The sequence below is a fragment of the Cricetulus griseus genome (assembly GCF_003668045.3).
Source record: "Cricetulus griseus strain 17A/GY chromosome 1 unlocalized genomic scaffold, alternate assembly CriGri-PICRH-1.0 chr1_0, whole genome shotgun sequence".
In the NCBI taxonomy this organism is placed as follows: domain Eukaryota; kingdom Metazoa; phylum Chordata; class Mammalia; order Rodentia; family Cricetidae; genus Cricetulus; species Cricetulus griseus.
The window spans coordinates 121,563,137-121,585,704 of record NW_023276806.1 but is presented as its reverse complement, the minus strand read 5'-3'; the positions used below and the strand labels follow the sequence as shown (position 1 = coordinate 121,585,704).

The following is a 22,568-nucleotide window of genomic DNA, read 5'->3' as shown; positions in this document are numbered from 1 at the left end:
ATTAAAATAACAGAAAAAATGCCATGGGCCAGCCGGGCAGTTTTGGCTGGCAGATTTTGGTTTCTTCTACCATTTGTTCTGAAACTATTTCATACTTCTATGCTAATTAGAATATTTTTTTAAATCTCAATTCACTTTGTGTGTGTGCCTCATGTGTATGGGAGCACACACGGAAACCAAAGCTAAGTCTCAATTCTGTATAAATGGCTCTCCACAGCCTCCTTTATGTAGGTATGCTCAGCAAGTATGCCTACTGACTGAGCTATCTTACTGGCCCTTAATTACCCGAAGTATGAATTAAAAAAATAATGCTTGTGATTTAGGTATTTTCTCAGCATATCATGAAAACTTAACTTTTCCCCTCCAGTGAAACTGGGCTACCTAGAGCTACAAATATACTTTCATCACTTAGTAACTGTATGATTTTTTAAAAACAATGTGATTTTCCAAAAGTTCTCCAGTACTTAAGCATCACTGGCCCAGGACACCCTGAGAACCAACTCCAAGTAACTACAAACACATGGTCTTGGTCCACCCATGCCAAGAGGTGCCCCGAGTTGCCTTAGCACCCATGGATACCCCACTGTCTTCAGAAACCACTGGAAGGTACTCAGTGATAGAGTCATCATTCACAATGTCTGACTGGGGCTGGTTTGGCTCAGAGAGGAGGAGAACTCTTGCATTCATTTAGCAGTCATTCTTAACCTGATGTGCGCTGGGCTCTGATGTTGAATGAGAAGCAACCTGGTGTTAACAGGGTGTTAGCCCTGTGTGGGGGTAGGGAGTTCTGGAGGGCAGTAGCAAGTTTGCTCTGTGTGGAACAGTCCTAGATGGGAGGGTGGGGGTGGATCCATGGGGAGTGAGATATGGATAGATCAAACAACTTGAAAAGAAAAAAAAAACTTGTCAGTCAATACTCAGTGTTTAACATCCAGGCACTTGCCAGCCTTTGTAATTGAGTTCCTAAGCCCTGGCAGGTTTGCTTACTGTTCTGCATGTTTTGCTTCAGGAGGAAGTACCTTTTATTGAAGGCTGAACACCGTTAATTTTAAGGAAGCCAGAGTCCAGGTTGAAACCTACAAATAACCATAGCAACCGGCTTAGCACGCTCAACACATGACTACCTTAATGAAGACACCCCAGCTAATGTAGAGACAAGTGGCTACTTATTAACTCAGCTTCACCTGGGCCAGAATTGCCAGAGGGAGTAATTGCCCTTAATTGTATCACAAATGGAAGTCATGGTTTAAGAAGTGACACTGTTAAATCTCCATTATGGTGGCCAGCAAGCTGAAGAGTTTATAGAACTGTTTCCAGCTCTGCTGTACTCCACGGTTGGTATTCCCTTTAGAAAATAGGTTTGATAGATATTTATGTCAAAGTTCAATTACATACCTAGGTAGAAGCACTCATAGCCACTAAGAAAATCACTGAAGCAAATTTGGTAATCTGATTTCAGACTACGATCCAAACTGAGCAAGCAGGACACATGCAATTTTCAAGTGTTTCTAGAGTATTGGTCCCTTTCACTTCTTGTATTGCTCATGTACCAGCGTACTTAACTGATACTCCAACTTAAAAAAAGCACCGTGGGAATAGCTGATAGTGATGGCAAATTGATGAATGTGTCATTAACACACATTTGCTTAGGTTTGGAGACAGTGTTACCCACAGATGTGGGAAAGGCTGAATTAGTATAGAGAAAGCAACTGCAGAGTGAGGATGGTTTGAAGCCTGGAGTGCTGCAGGTCTAATGTTGAAGCATCTTGCTGTAGTGAAGACAGAAACAGGGAGCCACAAGAGGCCAACCTGGGACTGGTAGTTCTTTGGGGAGGACAAGCTGGGTGTGGGCAGCTCTTCCAAGTTCTTCAGAGCTCCAAAGCCAACATGTTCTAGCCAGCTGTGGGTTAACACACTGCCTACTCAGGCAACAGTGACTTTTTCTTTCATTTCTTAAAAATTTATTTTATGTGCATTGGTGTTTGTTTTTGCCTGTGTACATGTATGTAAGAGAGTGTCAGATCCTTTGGAACTGGAGTTACAGACAGTTGTGAGCTGCCATGTGAGTGTTGGGGATTGAACTCAGATCCTCTGAAAGAGCTGCCAGTGCTCTTAACCACTGAGCTATCTCTCCAGCCCAGTAACAGTAAGTGTTGGTTGGCTTGTTTATGGAAAGCCATCACTGCTTTGCTTGATCTTCATCCCACAAAAGGGTAAGGGAGATGTTCTGGGAGGAAGACTTCTTTTCCTTGGTTTTTAAAATGTTTATGGAAATGGCTGAACTAGATGGCAGCTAGTTCCTATGGCATATATTTAACCAGCTACAGAGACAGCCCATGCTTGGTTGACCCTGGGTGAAGTAGCTATGGTCCGGGGAAGAGAGACATCAGGAGTTTCAACATTAACAGCACCAGCGTCATACACAGGGTCAACTAAAGTAGATGTGCCCTCCTGTCCTCTGGGGGTGTGATTCACAGATCCAAGGTCAGGAGGCCTGAGAGACGAAGCATGAAGGGGTGGTCAATGCTTGCTGAGGATTTTCCTCCCCATCTTACTTGGGAGGTGTGGCCACACAGAGGTGTCACAGGCACACAGCAGGTCTTTGTCTTCACCAAAAGCCCACACTTCCCTCTCTCTGCAGGTTCTTCTAGCCCTTCCTTACTTCCAAAGGAGGAAGAGGTAGAGCCAATCTGCAAGGAGACTATGGGGTAAGCGTAGAGGAAGAAGGGGTGCTAGTACTGGCTAAGTCATATTTGTTCATGTCTGACTTTACATTCTTTTATTCTTTTCAGGAAAGAAATTCATCTAGTAAATGCATTCTAGTCCGCATCAAGTCAGCACAGAAACCAGAAAATAAAATCTTTTATAAAGTGCTTCCTCTCTATTTTGGTTTTCTGAAAATATGATATTGCTTTGACAACAGCCAATCTGATACTTTTTAAGGATTTTAATTTGAAAACTGTAAAGGGGCAACATGGCTTTATTTCTTTATACCTCTAAGACCCAGGCACTTGAGAGGACCCAGCAGTGCGGGCTCTAAGATGAGAATGGGTCCTGTGGACGATGAAACACTAGCAAGTGCCTCCCTGTGCCTCAGTGGGGTTTAAGTGGGTTATGAGACTCATTAGAACTAGTCTTGTTATGCAATAATCATTCCATCCATGTTAGTTACAACTGTGTGCATGTAACACCCACATATGCCAGAGGCCTACTTCCAGTGCCCTCTATTGCTTTCAACCTTACTCTTTGAAGCAGGGCACCTCACTGAACATGGAGTTCACCATGATGGCTGGCTTGGCTAAGATAGGGAAACAAGTTCACTTGTTTTCAGTCATTTCCTCTAGTGCTGGGAACCAAACCTGGGGTCTTAACTACTGAGCTAAACCCTGAATTCCAAGATGGATTGAGAAATGGTGCCACTTTATCTCCCAAGAGAACACCTTGGCCCTATGGGCAGCAACAGACTGACTTTTCTTTCTGTCGGTGCAAAGCTGGCTTTGAGAAAATTCTTGCCCAGACTACTGTGTTAGTCTCAGACAAGACCATGGGGCTTCATTAGTGATGCTGTAACCCTCTTCACGCTTAAGACTGCCAGGGAATGTGGGTAGGGACACTGTAACACTGTGGTGCCAGGAATGTGGACAGGGACACTGTAACACTGTGGTAGTATTAAACTTGAACAGCCATAACCAATGCCAGTGCCGGACGCACATCAGGCCTCAGGGAAGTGTCTCGCTAAGATCCTGAACATCTTCCTGGCAGCCTTAACATGTTGGCAATAACATCTGCTTCCCTGTACTCCTCAAATGCCGAGTGGGAAACACCAACCAATGTGTAAGAAGAAGAAATACATCAACCAACACACAAAAGGCAATGTTAGCCTTGCTGTCAGCCTGATTCTCTCATTTTCTCACTCAAGGAGGCAGGAGAAGACAGACTTTTTCAGAGCCAGGGACATATACTGGAGTTAGGACATATACAGGACAAATACAGGACAGCAAACCATGGACAGAAACATTCTGGGAGAAATTTAAAATACTCATCAAGTAGTTTTCTATTAGACTGACCGCATCTACTTCTTTCTTTTATACCCTTCTTGTAAAAGGTCAACTTCATTGATAAACAAGCCAGAGCCTCTATGTGATAGAACTAACAATACCAAACATCCCAAGATAAAAGACTGAAGACTTCCTATTTAAAGCAACCAGCTATAAGCAGGTGGCATGGTTCCTGCAATGCATGATGTTGTCAATCATGGTAGAGGCATACATTGCTCAAGTGTCAGCTTCAGTATCACAGCTCCTCAAAGGTGTCTCAGAAGGCCTGGTCGTACACTAGCCATAGCTCCACAGCCAGACCTTGTTGCCAGGATGAACCCCACAGGCAGCAGACCAAGGACACTTGAGGTGAGGATGTCAGTGTGGGAACACATGTGGGCCACTGCTGCATTGCTCTGCTAATCTGTTGGTCTACCAGCTCTCCTCCCTCTTTCCCTCCCTCTCTTTCCTCTTTCTCCTCTCTCTCCTCTCTTCCCCCTCTCTCTGTGTGTATAAAGCAGAATGGATAGCAAGGATGGAGTTCTACTGACCAGCTTGGGCTATCTAAGCAGGCAAGTTATTCTCTCCTCTGGGAAAGGAGTGACAGGATTCATTTTGTGGGGTTGCTATGAGAAAGAAATGAGATATGCCTTGTAATTATGAAGTATTCACTAAATACTACTGTCCAAAACTATTTAATGTTACCAATACTAATACTGTTGGTGGCAAGACACCAAAGCTAATGAATGATTCACCTTATTCTCCAAGTTGGAGACAATAAGATATCCCTGCAAGGGCACTCCTGTCACCTCAATTCTCTGAGGCTTTCTGGAGTGGAGTAGGTGAACACCTTGTACACTATAATTGACAAGTCCAACCAAAGGTGCCAAGATGAGAGCTAGAGGACACTATGTGGGATCTTGGGGTGCCACACCATTTGAGACAGGGTCACACTGTACAGTCCTCATGATCCTACTACTTCAGGCTGCCAGGTTCTGGGATTATAGGTTTGGGCACAATCTGGAGTGGGTAATTTACCCAAAGAGGGAGAAAACAGGGGGGAAATCTCTCCTGTATTTGACTTCTCAGTAGTTCTGTCTCCAACCTGGTTCAGTGTCACCAATCCAGGCTTTTTAAAATGAAGTAACTATATCGTAACAAACACATGTGGGACATAACAGTTGCCACGGTTCCAATGACTTAAAGATGGTTTGTCTCTCTGTGCTTAGGGTGATGACACAACTCTGTGGTAGTATACTGGTGAATACATGTCCTCATTCAATATCCAAACCCAGGGAGATATGTGAATGACAGTGAGAGTGAACCCAAAGGCAGGTCAGACTTCCTTGTGGCCTGCCAACTGAAACCACCCTGGTGGGCTGAGAATGGGAGAGGGTGTGGTTGGGTGATGAGGGGGGAAGACCTCTGCACTTGCCTTCTCAGTTTTGCAGGGAACCTAAAGTACTTCTAAAAATAAAAACTACAGAAAAGTACTCTGAGAAAGTTCTCCACTTCTGCGACTATAAAATACTGTTGCTTATTCTGTTTGTCTGTCACAGTCCTCCAGGGGCTAAGGGTGGGAGAATACTCCAGGGGCATGCAGAAACCCTGGCCTGAGAGCAGAACTGGTGAACTTCACCACGGACTTGAACAAGTCAGACAAAAAGTTCAATTTCCAGACAGTCACAACAATTGTGCTTACTTGACGGGAATTTTTATGAGATCTAAGTGAAAGAACCCAGAAAACCGTATGATAGAAAACACAGCATGAAGCAAACCAGCAGGTTCTGGACAGTCTCAGCAAAGCCCCAGCCAGAGCTATGCTCTTCACCTCAGAGTTTTCATCTTTAACATTCATTGGGAGAACTGATGTGTTTGCATCAAGTGCAGGTGATGGGGTAAGTTCAACCACATTGCATATTTATATCTTCTTTTATTTTAAATCATCGGGAGGCAAGAGAAAATTATATAGAAAGAATTTAGTTTTGACTATTTTCTTAAAACAGTATTCTTTTGGAAGAACTATCCAAGAATGCTCTGGATAACTTAGATCTTAAATTCTTTGTGAAAACAAATTTTAATGCTAAGGGTTTTTGTTCTAAGTGCTCCATTGCTCTTGTAATCTTTAGGCTCACGGCAGTTCATAGATATTAACTACTCAACATGACTAACCCGCTGGCCTAAAATGGCCTGTAGTTCACAAAAGGCTTCAAGTGGTACACTTCAAAACACATTTCACAATAGCGTAAGTCAACAGCTGCTCACAGAGCCAGGGCAGCCAAATTCATTAACATTATATCACCGACTTTCCCATTCTTTCTTATTTTCTTTGGGCTCCATGGAAGGAAGGAAGGAAGGAAGGAAAGAAGGAAGGAAGGAAGGAAGGAAGGAAGGAGTGTGTGTGTGTGTGTGTGTGTGTGTGTGTGTGTGTGTGGGTGGGTGTGTGTGTTTCCCATGTCACTCAAATCGTGTTTGGAAACAGAAAATATTAAAAACATGGATAGTAAATGCCCCCACTGTGCCAGGAACACAGAGTCCTACCATCTCTATGTAGAAGCAGATGGACACAGATGGTACTGTGTGGGCACACCTCAGGCAGGGAATCCATTTCCTAGACTGATGCTGACATTGGTGAGAGGCCCTGTTTATAAGAAAGTGCCAGAAGCTATTCCCAAGAGGACTAATGGGAAAATCGTTAATTACCTTCCTGCCTGCTGTTCCTGGTTGTCTACTGGTCTTTTGACTTGTGAATGAATTAGACTATAACATTTTTTTGGTTAATGAGCTGGATTTTTATGCTTTTCCCCCAAGAAATAAAATTTTATTATTCTTAATAACATACCAATTTAATTTTTTTCAGATTTACTTCATGTTTGCCCATATGAATGAATGTACACGATGTACACGCTTGGCATCCACAGAATCTAGAAGAGGGTAACACATCTCCTGGAACTTGAACTCTAGATGGTTGTAAACTGCTGTATGGGTGCTGGAAATCAAACCTGGGTCCTCTGAAAGAGTAGCCAGTAGTTATAGCTGCTCAGCCATCTTTTCAGCCCTTTTTACAAGTAAAAGAATAAACAGAAACCCTATGCTTGTTTTTTATTGTCAAAACTACATTTGAGACATTGATATACTCAAAAAGAAATTCATTTGCATTCATAGGAAGCTACCCTCCCCCAACTTTAGGATTCTTCTGAAAGCTTAATACCCCTAGTTTTCTAATTCATGGACTGAATCTTGCTTTTGAGGATATGAGTCCCAGAGCTTTCCAGACATCTGTCCCCTTCTGCTGAAGTGGCCTTGCTTCAATGCAGAAACATGCTATTTGTTTTCATCTTATTTATAAAGTAAATCAGAGGTAAAACCCATTATCTGGATTCTATTTCCAATCAGATCTCAAGTAGCTCCTTCACCATCCCTCAGCCCTGATTGCCCCAAGGCATTTGGCCTGAAGTTGAGCAAGCTAACAATGATTTTTATTTTTTATGATGACTTTTTATGATTTATTCTAAGACATTAAGATGTGTCTAAAATATGTGTCCTCTATTAATTAGGGACGGGAGCCCCAGGCATCACAATGCTACTTTGTAACCTGGGAAATGTAGGTGACATCTCAGGGCACCTGAAAAGTCAGTGTGGGTCTACGGTTAGGAGAGAGGTCTGATGTGGGTGTTGAGAACTGCAGGAAGTAAACACGAGCCATTTCCCGTGCAAGGACCATCAAGTGGACTGGAAATGTGAGGGAAAGGAATGTTGAGCACATGGGCTGGTTCGGAACCTCACAGCTAGTTACTGAAACCAGCACTGCAGTTTGAGAATGGAAGTGGAAGTTTGCTCCATAACAGAGAAACACCGAGACAGTTTACTCATGCTCTCTGGTCCCTTTCATTGTTCCCCACAGTGCATTCTTTTGGAGTTTAAAGAAACCTTGAAGCATAAAGACACAGCTAATAATACTGGAAGCATCAGAAAGGTCCACGGCCCCTGCTGCTGGGGAAGTGTCCAGTTAGGAAGGCTGATGAGAGGGAGCAAGTCGTGACTATCTGTTCCATTAGATGCCCATCTCCCTGTCCAATCCTCCTGGAGCCTCACTTTAAAAAACACTGCCTGACTGATCAAAACGTGGAGCAACAGATTATTCATAAACACATTCCTGGAATTTACAGTCTCCCTGTTTCAGTACTGTGCACAATTACCAAGAACATGGCTGTTGAGGGTCGGGCTCAACATCAACTCCAATTTCATTAGAAGAGGCATCATTTCATTTTGCAAACACAGACAAACATACATCTTCTGAATTGTCAGTGCAGCGCTATTACCTGGAGCCTGAGCACTGATCCTGCTACTCTAGTGAGCATATTAGCTTAGCTTTATGAGAATGTTTGCTCAAGGTGTGTATTTTTCTTGCATAACATGGCAACTAGAACCATTCAGTTTCTCTGTGCTGGATCTGTTAAGAATAATAGACCTAATCACCGCAAGGTCAAACTAACCTAATTTTTGCTTTTCTGTTGAAATTAAAATCCCTTGTACTGTCTGTTCACCATTTAATGCTAATTCGTTTTCTCAGCAAGATCAGCTCTTCCAGATAATGCCACATACCTCATAAGGCCTAGAACACAGTAGTAATTCAAGAAAAAATTCTTATAGTTGACTCATCATAATCAAACATTAGGCATAAATTTAGTCCTACAGACAGGCGCACAGCTGCAATGCTGTTCCATGAATATGGTCCTGGGACCTTGTAGATCACAAGCCTGAATATAGAGGAAATACATGTCCTAACTAAGAGGGAATGAACTTGCAGTCAGGTGAGCTATAGGAATTCTTGATGTACTTATTCCAAGGCAAGGCTTTGGGCCATGCTGACCTATAGGACTCCTTATGTTTATAGGACAGGAGTCCAGATGGGGAGGGAGAAAGAGAGTGTGTGTGGGGAAGGGATATGCTAGCATATTTCACATTTTGTTTAAAGAAATAAATGTAAACAAAGCTCTAGTGCCTGGTATGTTCTTTGCATGCTCTCAACACACAGAATTTTCCTTCAGAAAGCTTAAAATATGTATTTGAATTCCGGGTGTGTGTGTGTGTGTGTGTGTGTGTGTGTGTGTGTGTGTGTGTGTGTGTGTGTACGTACATGTAGAGGCTGTGTGTGTGTGTGTGTGTGTGTGTGTGTGTGTGTGTGTATGTATGTATGTATGTATGTGTGTGGACGTACATGTAGAGGCCAGAATTCAACATTGGTGCTGTCCTCACAATAGCTGTCAACCTTCCTTCTTTGCCACAGGGCCCTGTCACCGGGACCTGATAAGGCTCTACTTGCTGGATAGTGAGCTCTCGGGATCCTCTTGTCTACACCTCCCCTCCCTCACCCCCGTCCCTATATTGCATAAACCAAGTGTGGTGTATATGCCTATAATCTCAGCTCTTGGGAGGTTGAGGCAGGAAGATCAGAAGGATCATCCTAGCTACACAATGAATTGAAGGTCAGTCTGGGATACATGCAACTATCTCAAAGAAAGACAGATGGAAGGGAGGGAGGATGGACAGATACTATGCTAACAGAACTGTGACATATCAAGTCCAGTGTTTTGTCCTTGATCATGAGTCAAGAGCTGGTGTTAAAGACTTGGATTCAAAGGGCGCTCACTTCCAGACACCAAGGAAGGTCATCCTCACACTGAAGTCAGGCTGTCCTCATCCTGTTAAAGCCCAAGAAAACTATCCCACAAATAGAATAAGAATGGATTATGCCCAGCATCACATCACTTTAATAACTTTCTGAGAGCACTGACAAATTTAATTTAGAAAAGATAAATTTGGACTCCAGCTCATAAAATTAAGAAAAATATTGTTCCTAATGGTCAAATTTCTTAAATTGCCAGTTCTATTTAGGCAAGTGATTTATTTGATGAACAAGGCAAGCCTTAGCATCTCTCTGCCTCCATCCTTCTCCCTACCTCTCCTCTTCTCTCAAAGGAACAAGATTCTGCACTGTTTTCTGTCTGTCATATTGAAGTGTCTCACGATGGCCACACTCATTTGTACAAATGCTTCCACAGCTTCTGCTCTGTGCAGAGGAGCCACTCTCCACACAGTTTTCTATATGAGGTGCCCTGGGGTGGCTGTCTATGAGGTGCACCTGAGTGGCTGGCTGTCCTAACGGAACAGAACTATAGAAGAATAGGGACCCTTGCTGCCCAGGCTTTCCAGGTTTATGGACAGGTAAAGTGCAGGCTCCAGCCCTTCTGTGTTTTGTGTTCTGGGGGAACTACAAAATATCCCCAAGGCCTGGGAGAAAATGCAAAATACTGGCTCTCACAAGTATCATGACTCTTGTTAGTTCAGAATGCTTGTTTTTTGCTAGTCCTCTGTGGCTGAGAACTTCTTTCAAGGCAGAATAAAGATCCATTAAAAACAGATCCAAAGAAACATATTCAGCAAGATGAATGCTTTTGCATAAAAAAATGTTTTAGATCACCAACCAACTTATCAAAATCAACCTCACTATCTCTGTGCTTTCAGTCCTGGCAATGTTTCCAACAGGACAGTGGCTGTTTTATTTTCTTAATACCTGGTCTTCCCAAGAAGGCAAGTCAAGTTCAAATGTGTGGTTTGTGTGCACATGGTCCAAATTCCCAGAACACTTTTCCCCATGGCACTAAATTCTAGGATTTTCCATGAGTTAATAATATGTGCTTGTGAGTTTTTCCCTCCTTGCCCTCTTTCCATGAATACTGTATTTATTTCCATTCAGATGCCAACAAAACAGCTGTAACTCTACTGTTTGTTGTTGTTTGTTTTTGGCTATTAGGAAGTGTAACAGGGCTATTATTTTGTTAAGCTGCACAAGGACAGATAAAGATGAAGATATGAGAAGGGAAGAAGAGGAAGGATGCAGAGGTCACGAGGGAGCAGAAAGGTTGAGTCAGGTGAAGAACAGAAGAAAGGGTATGTGATTGGGGGGTGGTAGGAGAGGAAGGGAGGGAGAAGAGAACTGGGATTGTCATGTAAATCAATCTTGTTTCTAATTCAAATAAAAAAATGAAAAAAAAATGAAGATACGACCAACTGTGCTGAGGGTCAAGATCTCGCTTTCAGTCTCCATATCAATCCTACATCTATCTTGTAACAGGGAGATTAGTGTCAGCGGCTCCTGAAGATACTGCAAGACACTTACTTGTTGGCTGGGCTAAATGAGGTGTTGTGCAATTTGAAAACACGTCTTATGCAGCCTCACATTTCCACTCTTTTCTTAAGGTCTGAGGTGTGTAAAATAGGCTAAAAACCATAGAAACTGAGCTGGTCTCAACCTCATCACCATCATCTTGGTCTCCATTATTTTCCTGTTCTCCATCTTTCCCTTGATCTATGTCTTGCTTTCATTAGCATCAGTGATTCCCCTTTATGCTGCCTCAGGCTCTCCTTTAGTGTAGTGTGCAGCCATGTCCTTTGCATGCTTCTCATTCCTTCAGGCTGCTGTCACCTCCCATGTCTCCAGTGTCTCTGGAACAGTATCAGTGGGTAGGCAGGCTGTGTGATGACATTCAGAACAGAGCAGGAAGGCCAGAGCAGGCATGATGGATGCTCTGGACCTCTGAATGGCTGTCTTTACCATGTCTTCACCTGTTTCTTTCTTCTTAGCAGACATGGTTGCTCACCTCTGCCACTAAGAAGCTGATGGAAGCCCATGGGTGCTTTTGTCCCTGCTCCTCCTGGTACAGTAGACACAAATGATAGTATTTGCCACTGGGTTTCTTAGGGTCTCCTTGGCCTAGGTTTGGTTGTTTTTCCTCAGCTGAACATCCACTTGGTACCTATCTGGTTATCACTGGCCCTGACATTGTCTCCACAGAGTCCAATGTATAGCTATGGTGCCTTTTCCCTGGTACTTCTCTGGATCTTGGTCTCCACTGAAGACCAACAGAACTCCACTCAGTAAAGTCAGTCTAATCCCCTGACTGCAAAGCAGTGGGCCAAGAATGTGTGTGTGGGAGGGGAAGCCCAGGTACTAGAATAGAATGTGGTAATATAGCCAGGGATGCAACAGAGGCAATCATCATGGTAGCACTGGTTTCATGCTTCCAGGAACATGTCTAGTCTTGGTGTGTCCAACCTGCAGCATATACATTTCTCATGGCGGCTGTGAATGTGGCCCAACACATTTGCTAACATCATGTCATACTGTTAAGAAGTTGAACATACCTAGTAGTTCACCTCTGCCTTGCTTTTATGATAATCCTTCCTTCTACCTGACTGATCAGAACCTCTGCTAAGAGAACATTCTGTCACCACTAACTTCTGCTCAGCATTGAATTATTCCTAAATACTGCTTGGCTGCTGTCTTCTGATTGGCCATTTTCTGAGGAAATAAAATTAGGTTAAGAAAACGTGAAAGCCTGGATTTGATTTTGACATCTCCAAGTGTCTTCCGGGCCTGAAGTTTTATAAAAAACAAATCTCTTATTTGCTCTGGTTAATTTGCTATCACAGCATCCATAGTTGGAGAGTACATTCCCCATCTGTACATCACCCACAGCAATTTCAGAGTGGTAAACATGTTTGTCCTGATGGTTACTGAATATTTAAAGAGGTACCATTTTCCTTAGCTCTCATTTTCCTCTGCACTTGTGACTAATATAATATTATTATATTATTATATAGTGAAGACTTGAATCTGACAATTTTCTATTTTGATAATTTCTCTCCATCATCTGACTTTATAAAGGGGAAAAAAAAACATGCATCTATTGTCATGCAGGGAGATCAGGATCTTTCAAATGCTTAAGAACAGAGGGTACAATGTTGGGTAAAATGCAAGAGTCAAATATCTGTTTCAACAATGAGGAAGAGGGTTTGAGAGGAAGGAGGAGGAGGAGATGAGCACCAAGGCTGTGATGTGCCAGGGATGCACTCGCCCACCTCACCTCTTATTCCTGTCCTCCAACTGCAGTGTGAACACCATGTCATCAGCAGCGTGTGTCTTGGAGTTACTGTCTCCCCACTTCAGCTTCAGGCTCTGTGGACCAGATGCAGCACATTCCAGCCTAGGAGGCAAGGGTGGTAAAGGCCGAGTCTTTGCTTTAATGAACTGACTAAATGGTCCAACTCCAATTTCGTTGATGGCCTGAATTCTGATCCTAGAGGGTGGGGGAGAAAGACAGCATAGATTTAGGAAGCTGAATTTTCTGCATTCAAAACGAACATTTTGCTGGAACATTTACTACCTGTCCATAAAGCAAAGCTGTGGAAGAGCAGCTAGAGTAAACACTGGACAGCTCAGGAGAGGTCCTAGGCTGTTTCTACACATAGTAAAACAGGGCATTAGCAAATGTCCCTTAGGGTTTTAACTGGGAAAAAAAAGCAAGTTTGCTGTCTGAAGGACACCTGCAGACATGATCTTATACTCTGGTCTAGCCACTGATGACTACCTTGAATTCAGTGTTGGAATTAGACTATGCATAAAGAACTCATTAGAAGGTGAATAAATTCCCAACAATCCTCTAACAGGACATTTGGCGTCTTCCCTTACCAATGGCTTTGCAAGTCCTTAGCCAGAGCCAGGAGATCACCTGCTGATAGTAGCAGGGTGTCACTTAGTTGTATGAGCTTTTAACTGGATGCTTACTGTGTGCAGTGAGATTTATCAATCCTGCTGGAATTTAAAATCTAATAAGTTAAAATGTGTACACAGAACCTTACACAGTGTGGATACTACCCTTATTTTCCATTTTCTTCTACTTCTCAACTTTCTGGTTAGCCACAGTTCTCCAAAGTCACCAAACAATGTGTTGATGGCACTGTCCACTCATGCTGCACACTGCTCTGCAGTGTGTGCTACTAAGGCTTGCCCCCACCCATCCACTCTGGGGGTGTTTCTCCTCTAGTGCTCTGAACAGAGGGCTTCTCTACTCTACTCTTTCCTCTTCTTTTTTCTATATAAGCATTCATTTACTAACAGATTTCTCAGCCTCATGTCTTCATGGTGTCACCCATGTTAAGTACACTTAGATCCATGGCTTCCAGTTTCCTCATGACTCCTAACTGCCACTCCAATGGTACACCCTCTCAAGAGTCCTTGCTAGGTTCAGAGGAACCTGAACTCAAAATCACTGAGTTGACGGAGAAGGTAGTGTTAATAGCTCAAAAAGTTTAAATTTTGAAACTTGATTTGAATTCATAACATAGCTTTTCAAAACACATTATAATGGATAATATAGTCTAAGGAGAAATATTTGGAGAGCAGATCATTTGTACATATTCCTGTGATTTAGTTACTTTATATTACACTTAAAGCTGTTTCATTTTTTGTTTTTACAGACAGGGTTTCTCTTTACAGCCCTGACTGTGTTAGAACTCACTCTGTAGACCACGCTGGCCTCAAACTCAGAGATTCACTGGCCAGACCACAGCATGCATGCCTGGCGTGTACACCCTCCTATTTAACAGTATTCGTTAGGAATACCAATCAGTACTGCGAACAAAAGGTATAGAGAGTTAGAGAAAAAAAAAAAAGAAGAAATGGAACCCACAAGATGCTGATGAAGATGTTATAAAGAACCTACCCAAACAGAGAGGCTAGAGACTTCACAGATGTGACACTTCACAGTAAATGTGTCAGTTCTCCCAGAATTGACCTACAGACACAATGTCCCAGCCCTTGGGGAAGCTGAAGCAGGAGGATGGAGCACTTAAGGCCAGCCCCAGGTGCAGTGTAGGGCCTTGTCTCCAAAACTAAATAAATACATAAAAGAATAAAGTCAAAAGTCCTGGCAGAATTCTTAGGAGATAAAGACAAGCTAATTTTAAAAGTGATATGGAAAGGAAGTAAATTAGCCAACACAAATATGAACAATAGAGTAAAAGTAGATGAATAGAACCACCTGACTTTAGGACTCATTGTAAAGCTACAGTGACCAAGACAGTGTGGTAAAGAGACAGACATGTAGATCAATGGGACAGGATAGAGGCTCCAGAAATAGACCTACACAAATATGGCCAATTGATTTCTGGCAAAGGTGTGAAGGCAGCTCAAGGGATGAAGGATAGTCTTTTCAACAAATGGTGCTGAGAGCAATTGGATGTCAACAGAAAAAAAAAATAAAAACATCAACTTAAACTTCACAACTGAAAAAAAAATGAAGTAAACAAACAAACAACCACAACTTAGCTTAAACATTGACCAAAGACCTAAATGCAGAATATAAAATTTTTAGAAGAAAACACAGGAGAACATTGTCGTTACCTAGAACTTGGAAAAGAGTTTTCATATGTAACATAGAATGCATGTGTGTGACTAGAGAAAAGAAAATCTGGGTTTTATTCAAATTAAAATCTTCCTAAGATTTTACACACTAATCTTTCACACTAAGAGGATGAAAATGAGCTAGAGACGGAGAGAGAAGACTGCACACTGGACATCTGATATCAGTGACCTCCTCAGAGCTCAAAAGGAAGGTGGAAGATGTGCTTCAGTCCAGTACCACACATGTCTCACCCTTTCTCTATCTATCCCTACACACACACAAACACTGTAATGAGAGGAGACAGGGAGGGGGAAGGAGGAAGGAAGGAAACACCATCAAACAACACAAAATACATGGAAGAATAGAACAGACACCAAAGAGGACACACAAGCTGATAAATAAGCAAGGAAATGCTCCACATTGGTCACTTGAAAAATGTGAATAAAAAACACCAAGACACTATTATACATTTGTATGTTAATACATGTATGTATGTATGTATGTATGTATGTATGTATGTATGCATGTATGTTTGTGCGCATGAATGAAACAATGAGCTGCACTGTTTCTTGAAAAATCCAAACATAGAGACTGGAAAGATGGCTCAGTGGTTAAGAACACACTGACTGCTCTTCCAGAGGACCTGGGTTCAATTTCCAGCATCCACATGGCAGCTAACAACTGTCTGTAACTTCAAGATCTGACATCCTCACACAGACATACATGTAGGAAAACCACTAATGCAAATAAAAAATATAAAAAAAGAAAATACAAGCATATATCAAACATGTATGCTCTTAGTTGTTTATTCCAGAGAAATCAACACCAATACTTCACACAGAAGCTCATCAGTTTTATTCATTGCACCTGCAACTAGATGAGGTTTGGGTACAGCAAACCCTCAATCCCCTGGAGATGACAGAAAAGCCACCAGCCATCAAGAAGGGCCTTACTTCTCTTATTTCTAGTATACAAGGAGAAATCACCCAAAATAACAAGAAAAGGCTAGAAGTTTCTTTGCTTCTCACAGGAGCCCTTAGAAAAGCATCACAGTATTAGTGGCTGTCCCCTTCTCCACACCCAGGCCTGAAGTGCAACCAAGGCTTTTGCAACCAGAGAGGGGAAATCCTTGAAAAGCTGTCACGCTGTTGGAAGTCATGATGACCACTCTCTTCTCAGGAAGAGAAGGCAGACATTAAGCCTAGCTCTCCATCACTGCATCTTCACCTATGAGATTTAGCCGAAGGTCTTTGCAGTGTCCAAGTCATGGCTTCTTCCCTTTCATTGAGGACAGGGTTTATCTACAGTCCCTAGCTAAGACACTTCCTGCCACTGCTGGCCCACAGTCCTTCAGAGCCAAGCTCCCCATGTATTCCAAGGAAGACCTTTATCTTTTCTTGTGATCTGTGCCGCCCAGCAGTTGTTGGTACACAAAAGTTATTGGGTGGCTTAGGACTGCTGTTCTGCTGTCCTCAAAAGAAGATGAAATGGAAAACAACAACAGCAAACCTAAGAGATGAGACTCATTTATCAGAACAAAAAATGGTTTACAAAGACTCAAGTTTGTAGATAGTATAATTACATTCACTTCCTCAGAGCCTCTATAGCAGTGCTTCTCAACCTGTGCGTCGCGGCCCCTTTGGCAGGGTCAGACGGCCCTTTCAGAATGGTCACAAATCAGTTACCCTGCACAGCAGATGTCTGCATCACGATTCCTAACAGTACCAAAACTATGTTATGAAGTAGCAATGAAAACAATTTTGTGGTTGGGGGTCACCACAACACATGCTAGGCATGGCAGCCTTGGGAAGGTTGAGAACCACCGCGACAGTACTTTGGTGCATATGGAGCTCCTCACATCTCTATGCCTATGGCTTTCTAATTGCTTACATTTGCTGGCACCTAATCTTCCACCAGTGCCAGCAAGAATAGTATGGTGGCATGTGACTGTCATTAGCTGGGCATGCGATCTCCCCCCCCCAGAAAACACTGAGCATCAGTCACCAGCACCAGCAGGAACACTGTGGTGATGGCTTCTTTGAGAGCCTGCTCATCCTTTTGCTCTTTAAAATAAGTCATCTAACACCTGTAAGCAATGGTTTCCTCATTAGTGAATGAGGATGGCGCCACCTTTGCTGAACTGGCTAATGATTAATTAAGAGGAGGGAAATGGGACATATGTTTTAATTTTCAATATCTTTCCGATTCAACCAGAAAAGTATTTGAAATGGCCAAAAGCACATTGGTGGACTCCAAAGTGAGACTTTACGGAGTTCTTCACACAATGGCTACAATAGCAGAAGCCTGACATCGATCAAGACGCCACGAGTCATTCTAACTACAAGGCCAGAACCTTTGTCAATCTGACAGTGCAGAGAACCTTACGTAGCTCAGCTGTGTTCAGTGGCTCAAACTGACCCTTGTGTGGATGTGTAAAGTGTGCTCAGATGTGGGTGTGTGTAGCTTGCACTGACCCACATGTGGGGTGTACTCAGCTGTGTTCAGTGGCTCACATTGACCCATGTGTGGGGTGTGCTCAGATGTGGGTGTGTACTGGGTCCCTTTGGCTCAGCATCTTCCTGTATTCCCTATTTTGTTGCCAAAATTTGGACCTAACATGGCTGTGAACTCAACAAAAGGGTAATTTTTACTTAAACCACACATTCAGGTCACCAAGTACTCTCTGCCAGTAAGAGCCAGGACGTTTATTTTCACTTCACTCAGCATTTTATCCTGAAATCATCTCCCGAGCCCTCAGAACACTCACTCCAACTACCCACATCTTTACAGGGGTACACTGTGTGTCAGTGTAAACAACCAGCTGGATCACGGATGCATCGAGCCAACATTGATTAATTAATTAGTTGACATTGGGCTGAAGAGCTGACAAAAGGAAGCTGCCTTACTCTCCAGGGAAATGCTACATGAGGAACAGAGGTGGCTTGGAAGCCTGGGAGGGATGAAGGCAGCTACTATACTGTTTTTAGGGACGTGGAAATAATTCCCAATTTCTAAGTTCCTGTGGAAGAATAGTGAGCACAATATACCGGATAACAACACTAAAAATTCACTTACAGATTTATCTTCCAAAACTGTGCATTATATCAGTTTTTGAAATTTGGAGTAATTAATATGAAACATATAGGAAGCAGAATGTTGCTTCCAAATTAGGAAAGTGATGTAATCCTGATCTAACAGTATCTTGGCCAGATTACTGTGAAACATTTTAACTTTCCACAAGTCTGTAACATTCATTAGTATGCTAATATTACTGATTAAGCCCAATGAAGAAGCATGCATTTCAGACTGGATTGAAAATCCACTATTACAGTATCTTCTAGATGCCAAGTATTTCCTTGCTTCAGAAGGTCATTGAGAAAGCCTTCCACAATGTACTTTATACGCACTCGGTCAAACTTCCGATAGCAAATATATTAAAAGAAGAGTGACGTCCAAGACAAATTGTCCTTCAGGAGAAAGGGACTGTCCTTAATAGATCAGTCACCCAGGCCTCATGATGCTGTGAGTGTGGGATGCGGTGACTGAGATCAGGGCTTGGGAAGCCTGGGGTGGTGCAGACCCCTGAAGCAAAGGCTGCTTCTCACAAGATGTTTGCCATGCCCTACTGCCTACTCCAATAACTAAGAGAAAATGGCTACGGCCAGAAAAAATCTTCTAAAAAGACAACAGGAGAAACATGGAACATTCCTTTTATGAGGAAAAATGAACTCTGAGAATGGTTGTTTGGAGAGGTCTCTCTTGAATGGAAGCTGGGCTGGCCTAGGCCAAGTCCCTCCTGATGCCTCAGTGACAGCAATGCTACCAGCCCACCTCCAGACAAGGCAAACTATAATGTCACAACTGCCTCAATCCTGGCTCATTTCTTTCTGACCAAAACCATGCACAACCAGTAATCTACGGTATGCTTATGTCTAACCCAAGAAGGTAGCTGAAAGCTCTGCTAACACAGGCAACACTGACAGGTGACTGCAGTTTTAGCCCATTTCACAGATGAGGCAACAGAGGCATAAAGAATTTAAGTTACTTCCACAGGTGGTGAGACATGAGTGAGGGCCTGAGTCCATGGCTGACGACTCAGGATTTGGCTCTTCCCACAGACCCCCCCATCTCATTATGGTGAAGGGGTTATGATTCACTGTCAGCAGTGAAAGTGCTTATTACATAGTAAGAACTCAATAAACGCTATTTTCACCCCCTCTACTTAGCAAAAATGGGCATAAGCGAGTGTAACAAATAAACCTATTTTAATTTTTCGTTGTTCAGTAGCTCAGTGTGAGTCAGACATGTAATGAGGTTGTGATCTTAGGTGACCTCACTACCAGTTCTGGATGGAGAGAGACAGCTGCAGCTGCCCCACCACAAGTCAGAGAGATCACTGCTCTGCAGAGAGGCCACCAAGAGACAGCCTGTCAGAGAGGATAATGAAGGAGGCCACGCTAGGCAAGAGTGGGCTGATGAGGGCTGTGAAACAACACGTGCCTGCCATTATAAGGCTCCAGATGGGGCCCACCTTGGCACGGTTTACAGAAGTGGGGTTCAGACACACTTAAATATGCTTCTCATGGAAGCCTAATCAAACTAGAGTTCCCTGAGGTTCCACCCATAGACTGATTCCTTTTTATAGGTTATTGCTTTCATTAATAACTACCTCCAAGTTTTACCTATGACCCACCAATAACCAGTCACGAGTCCTGATTCTGTAGTTTGGTATAAGGAATTGGACAACAGGAAAGTTTCTGTAAGTGGAAGAAAGGAGGTTTGGATTCTAGTTTTAAGTCTGCCTCTACTCCTGCTGCCTGGGATCTGTGCACCTCGGTGTATTTACCATGGTGTCAATAATACCACTTAACTCTGAAGACAGCAAATGGTGGAGTTCAATCTCAGAGCCAAGCTTTATGACCAAGATGCATTTTTCTCTCTTCTTACAATTTTTTACCTAATCAATTTTTACCTTTATTTATCAAAGTGTGTGTTTGCAAGTATGCCACAGTAGAGGTGAGAGAACCATTCACTGGAGTCGGCTCCCTTCTTCATCACATTATTTCTGGGGGTTGAGCTGAGGTCTGCAGCCTTGGCAGCAAGCACCTTTACTTGCTTGGCCATATTGCAGATCCTAAACTTTATTTAAAATTCTTTTACGGACCTAATTTATTTCTTAACTTATGGGTATGCCACATGTCTGTGGGAGCCTGCAGAGTCCAGAAGAGTGCACTGGATCAGCTGAAGCTGAATTATATAGAATAGATGTTTGTGAACCACCTGATGTGGGAACTGGAACTGAACTTGTTAACTGCTGAGCCATTTCTTCAGCAACAATCTTATTTTACTCTATCCTTATTTATTTATTTATTTATTTATTTATTTATTTATTTATTTATTTATTTAGGCAAAGACTCATGAGGTAGCCCTGGCTGGCTTGGAACTTGTTACGTAGACCAGGCTGGCCTCCAACTCAGGGAGATCCACCTGTCTCCACCTCTAGACTGCTGAGATGAAAAGCATGTGCCACCATTTTTCACGTGCAGAGTAACAAGTTTCTCTCTGACATTTTCATGTACACTTATTTTTGCTTGTCTATCTTCCTGCACCCAAATTTTTGTCCTCCCAGTATCTTCCCTTTCACTTTTATCACATATTCTGTCTAGTCCCTTTCTCATATGGCTCATTTCTCCTGTATCATGGGCTCTTTCCAGTGAGCTGGGTTACCTCACTTATTTCCCAGGCCTGGGGTGGGGCCTGACCCTTTGCACCTTCTCATGGGTCTCCAGGAGCCACAAATGCTGCTGTCCCAGACAGCACTCTGAGAACCACTGCTTGAAAAGTGGCTTTAGATACAGAGTTTTGATAAATTTCAAGGGACAAGATGGACTGCCTGGTGAGCCAAAGCTGGACCACTGCCTTGGTCATGGAGTTGCTCATGCTCACGATAGGACGGGTGTCACCAGGTGACCCCAAGCCTCTTTCCGCTTATGACCAGTGACTCTACTTGGAAGGACATGTGCAAAGGAGAGCTGTTTCCATTTTTTTCTCTTTAATCCAAAGCGCAAATTCAATTTCAGATATAGTTCTAAACTTAAATGTAATACTTTTAGCAATTGCTTTTTAATTCCAGCCAAATTTCAAATACAGGTTGTGCCAGCAAACCATTACTGGGCAGTTCCGACAGTAGCGGGGAGACGGGTCTGCTAGAACACTGCTTTCTGTCCCAGGGGGTCACTACAGACCCACAGTCCAGAAAGAACGATGTGCAGCTCCTATACTCACAAACAAACAAAGGGAGCTGGAGAGATGGCCTGGTAGTTAAGATCATAGGCTGCTCTTCCAGAGGTCCAGGTTCTATTCTCAGCACCTACATGGAGAGTCACAGCTGTCTAAAACTCCAGGGGATCCTTGGGCACTGCATGCACATGGTACAGACATACATGGAGGCAAGGCACACATAAAAGTATTTTAAAAAATTAAAGACACAAGTTCATCTAAATGTCACACATGGTGATCATCTTCCTTGTATTTTAAACAATTCGGTGAGGGAAAACTGACCAGACCAAAAATAAGCCCTAAGATTTGTTTTGAAACAGTCATTGCCAGGGCTCATTATGATTGCTGCAATTGTTTTTGAAACACAGACTCACACCGCTAGCTGCTGACTAGACAGCTATACACAACATCCAAATGTGCTCCAGTGGTAAGCGTCTTTACCAGCTGAGCATCTCACCAGCTGTAAGTGTCCTTTTAATCTTCACGTGCTCTCTTAACCTGCGAGGCACACTGTGGCCAAGAGGGTGCTCAACACAATGAATGTGTATAAAACAAACAAAGAAAATTCTGTTGCTCTTCTGAAAAGCAAAACTGATTTTTTAATTACTCAGAAAAGAGGTATTTGGGAAAAGAGAGATGGATAATATGAAAGGCCAGGACAGAACATCTGGACCTCACAGCTGCTGAGCTGCCTCCTTCTTTAGCTTCTGGGGATTAAAAAGGAAGAGTGTAGGGCTGGGGAGAGAGCTTCCTCAGCAAATGGGTTGCCCTGCAAGCATCAGGAACTGAGTTCAAGTCTCAGAACTCATGTAAAAAACACTAAGTGTATGGCAATGCTTTGTAATCCCAGCAATGCGGAGGAGGAGACAGTAGTGGTCATGGATTCACTGGTCAGGAGGAGAATAAACAGCCAGCCCCAGGCTGGGGGAGGAGCAGCACTGGGCCGCTTTAATCCCAGCACTTGCAAGGCAGAGGCAGGAGGTGGAACTCTGAATTCAAGGCC

General features: G+C 43.0%; 1 protein-coding gene across 5 annotated transcripts in view; it reads right to left on the bottom strand.

Annotated features, from left to right (window-relative positions):
• Fndc3b (fibronectin type III domain containing 3B) overlaps window positions 1-22,568 on the bottom strand; it is a 302,457-nt gene that overhangs the window by 13,593 nt on the left and 266,296 nt on the right. For all 5 annotated transcript variants that reach the window (XM_027392082.2, XM_027392079.2, XM_027392080.2 and 2 more), the window contains exon 23: window positions 12,968-13,180. In XM_027392082.2, coding sequence (XP_027247883.1) covers window positions 12,968-13,180 — 213 coding nt within the window. The remainder of the gene's footprint in view (window positions 1-12,967; window positions 13,181-22,568) is intronic.